We start from the raw sequence: 3,578 nt of genomic DNA on the forward strand, positions 1-3,578 counted from the left end.
CTCCTACTTCCTCCTCCTTCCCAAGGGCTGTGATAATTCACTTATCCTTCCCTTCCTTCCCATTCTCAGTTTGGCCATTTGCATGTCTTCCCCTTTTTGTCATCTCTGTTACCCCCCCGCCCCCTTCCTGCTGTTCCATCCCTTTCTCGGGACAGGTTCCTCGAGTGCATGGCTTGGTGGCTGACGGTAGCACAGAGAACTGAAAAAACTACAAAAATTGCCATGATGCGTTGTAACTCCCCCTCCCTGTCGGCCTTCCATCTCTGGTTGCGCCCCGTTGTTAAGTCCATTCTGTTTACTGCGTCGAGAGAACCCACGCACTCACTCCTCCACCAATTAAAGAGGTGTAAGGCGCGAAAGACAGAGTACACACAGCTAACCACCAGCTCCACACGCAGCTGTCTAAAAAGCAGCTAAGGGCCCACTTTCCAAGATACAAAACTATCTCTGCGCCGCGGGAGTTGTTGATTACAACTCTTTCAGCGGACAAATCGCATAATGGCATGGGAGCGGAATACATATTAGGTATTTTTGTCCGCTCCACTTTTCACTTTCTATCATAGTCGCCTTCCAAACAAAATCCTTCAGTGGCGATTGCATTGGCACCCTGTGTTGAATTACACCCCCTCGCCCCTAAGGGAATCATGGGGACACTCAGGAGCAAATTGAATGTGCGTGCACCCGTTTGCCAAATTGCTAATGTTTCCCAAAGTGCAGCTGCTGCGTAGGGGAGGGGGCTCATTCTTTGTTTACCATGTGACCATGGGCACAGCGGTGATGACCCCACCGCGCCATAGCCTATCGCGCCAATCGTTTTCTTACAAAAAATGACGCATCCCTGATAGATTTTTATGGTTCGGGTCGCCCTTGAGCACAGCCAATCTGAAAGCCATAAAAGCTACTTATATTCAGTATTGGAGATGACAGAATTGGACATATGGACACATCCCCACACTGTTTTTGCCCAGCAGTGTTTAGGTCGTTTTTTCTGTTTGCTAATGCTCTGACCTTGCTATGGGAAATGAATGTTTCATTCATCAAGCAGCCTCCCATTGATTTGTGTTGCTGTACTGTGAAGTTTGAAATGCTGCTTTTTTTATGATTTGTCAGATGGATTTGTTTCACCTTGCCATCCGGGTCTGAATCATTGCTTGATCCTTTTTAAGGCAAATAACTTTTTCCTGATCACCCTTTTTCTCTCTCTCTCTCTTTTTCTTTTTCTATGTTCTCTCTCTCTCTCTCTCTCTCTCTCTCTCTGTCACTCTCCATCCATCTGTTTCTATTGCCTAGGCCTTCAACAAGAACAATCTGCTCCTGGAGGAGAGGAACAAGTACTTCAATCCTCAACTTGCCGGAAAGACCTACACCAATTCCTTCTTCACCGACCTGAACACCTACGATGACTATTAAAACACTCGTAGCGACGGCCCAGAGGCCCGTGCGTGTGAGGACGCAAATTCCATCAAGAATCTCCAACTTTTTTTCTCACAGTTGCTTTATATTACGTTTTTTCATTTTTTGCCTGAGACAGCCCGACCGCTGAGTAAAAAATGGCAGCTGGTATCCGATTAAAGAAAAGACTTGCAGTATCGCCGACAGAGAGAAACACCCCCCCCTTTTTTTCTCTCTCAGGTGCCTTGGGGTGCACTTGGGAAGCTCTTTCGCTGTATTCTTGTGTATGTAAGTATGTGTGTGTTCCCGTTCCAAAGTAGCGGAAAAAATTGCATAAAGAAAAAAGCCAACTCTTAAGAGATTGCAGGGAAATGATCTCTTCAAACACTGACACCTCTGGTGTTGACGGTGTCGTCGGTTTTTGTTTTACAAAAGGAGAAACATAACCAACCACCAAATCTTGATCTGCATGACGATTATGTCCCCCCCCCCCCTCCCAGCCCCCCCCCCCCCCCCCCCCCCGCTCCTTTCGTTGTTGGTGGGTGTGTTTGCATGGTTGACGCGCATTCCAGACGTTTGGGGGATGTTTTGCTTCTGGACTGGTTTTCAGCTGCGGTTCTAAGCCGTGGGAGTTACCCCCCCCCTCCCCCCCAAAACAAGAAGAAGAATTTGGTCTGCTGTGACACTGTATGGCTTGTATCGTCTACCACCGTCCTGTCCTTCATCCCCCCCCCCCCCACGCCACGCCCATACAAGGATGTAGATATTTTAAAACTGGTCTAGCTCAATCTGTTCTTTTTCCTTTTACTTTTACTTCTTAACTTTTTTTTCCTTTTTTGGGGGCATTTGTTGTTCCTGTACAGTAAATACAATTTGAAGCTTATCGCTGTAGTTTTTTATAAATACATTTACTCAATATCTCCAGTAAATAAAAGGAAAACAAAAAATGTTAAAGTTTGAAGGAAGTAATGGTTTATGTGCATTCAGAAGAAAAAAAAAGTACTACGAAACGCAACGGCCTTCATCAATTTCTGTTTTTGTCACCGTATTTTTATATTTTTTGTAAAGAAATTTTTAAATTTTGATAGTGTCCATTGTTATCTTCTGCTACTAATCTGACAAAGTATTTCTGAGGCCAGCATTGACCTTTAATTAACTGTACGTATGGATTTCAACATTAACATACACTACCCATAATTCCACTCAGAGCACAAGTACATTATAGCATTTTTGTTTAAGGTATACATACAAAAAATGTTAGGTTCTTCAACGGTTGTAACTTTTTTTTTTACATGTCTTTTTTTATGTTTGCCTGTGTTATTGTGCTTAAATTAAAAAAAAGATATACAACCGAATTTTCATTGAGAATGAATTATAAACTCTTCTTATAAGACATATTATCCCTAATGAATTGTATGAACATTCAATCATAACCGTCTGAGACAGACACGGAAAATTACAAAGAGGGTTTTGGTTCTCTATGTAAATAACCTCCCAACCGACGTTTACCGGTAGACTCAATCGCCCTCCGTTCTGCCTATGCTGCTGACTGTCATCTTTTGTTTTGAAAACTCCTGTGATAGACATTCTCCCCCTATTACTGCCAGCCTCAGAAAAACTACACAGCAGCAGAAGCTTACGAAATCACCAATCGGCGAACAGCATAATCTTTTAAGACGACACATTCGCTGGCGCGGTAACACGCGTCACACGTATGTGAGCCTGACTGTTACCGCGGAGATAAACAGCGCAGGGTCCCTCACACGTCCTACTCCTGGACATAGAGCGAGAATGTGTAGAGTGTGTGTGTGTGTGTGTGTGTGTGTGTGTGTGTGTGTGTGTGTGTGTGTGTGCGTGAGGGTGTGATTGTGTGTATGTGTGTGTGTGTGTGTGTGTGTGTGTGCGAGGTCTGTGCAGTCTAGACTCTCATATATATTAGGTGGCATACTCCCCACACATGCTGTGTTTGTTCTCCAACCACCTTCAACCTGACATCCCATCTGTATGCAGAGGGTAATGGGAGTGGAAGAGAGCGTGTGTGTGTGTGTGTGTGTGTGTGTGTTGGTGTGTTTGTTTGAAGTGGTTATTAATCAACCCCCCCTACGCTGGAAGTGAGGGAGTGGGTGATGCAAAACCAAACTCTTTAAGCTTTTCTTGGTCTGGCCGGGCAGGATTAATCCCTTGTT

At 44.5% G+C, this 3,578-nt stretch overlaps 1 protein-coding gene across 1 annotated transcript in view; it reads left to right on the forward strand.

Moving 5' to 3' along the window:
• The window catches only part of sema5a (sema domain, seven thrombospondin repeats (type 1 and type 1-like), transmembrane domain (TM) and short cytoplasmic domain, (semaphorin) 5A), a gene marked incomplete at both ends in the record, with an annotated part of 77,943 nt that extends 76,533 nt beyond the window's left edge, over positions 1 to 1,410 (forward strand). Inside the window, one exon of the mRNA XM_084474888.1 lies at positions 1,291 to 1,410. Coding sequence (XP_084331014.1) covers positions 1,291 to 1,410 — 120 coding nt within the window. The remainder of the gene's footprint in view (positions 1 to 1,290) is intronic.
• Between the last annotated feature and the right edge of the window lie 2,168 nt (positions 1,411 to 3,578).

This window comes from Micromesistius poutassou (genome assembly GCF_964030765.1).
Source record: "Micromesistius poutassou genome assembly, chromosome: 11".
Taxonomy (NCBI): Eukaryota; Metazoa; Chordata; class Actinopteri; order Gadiformes; family Gadidae; genus Micromesistius; species Micromesistius poutassou.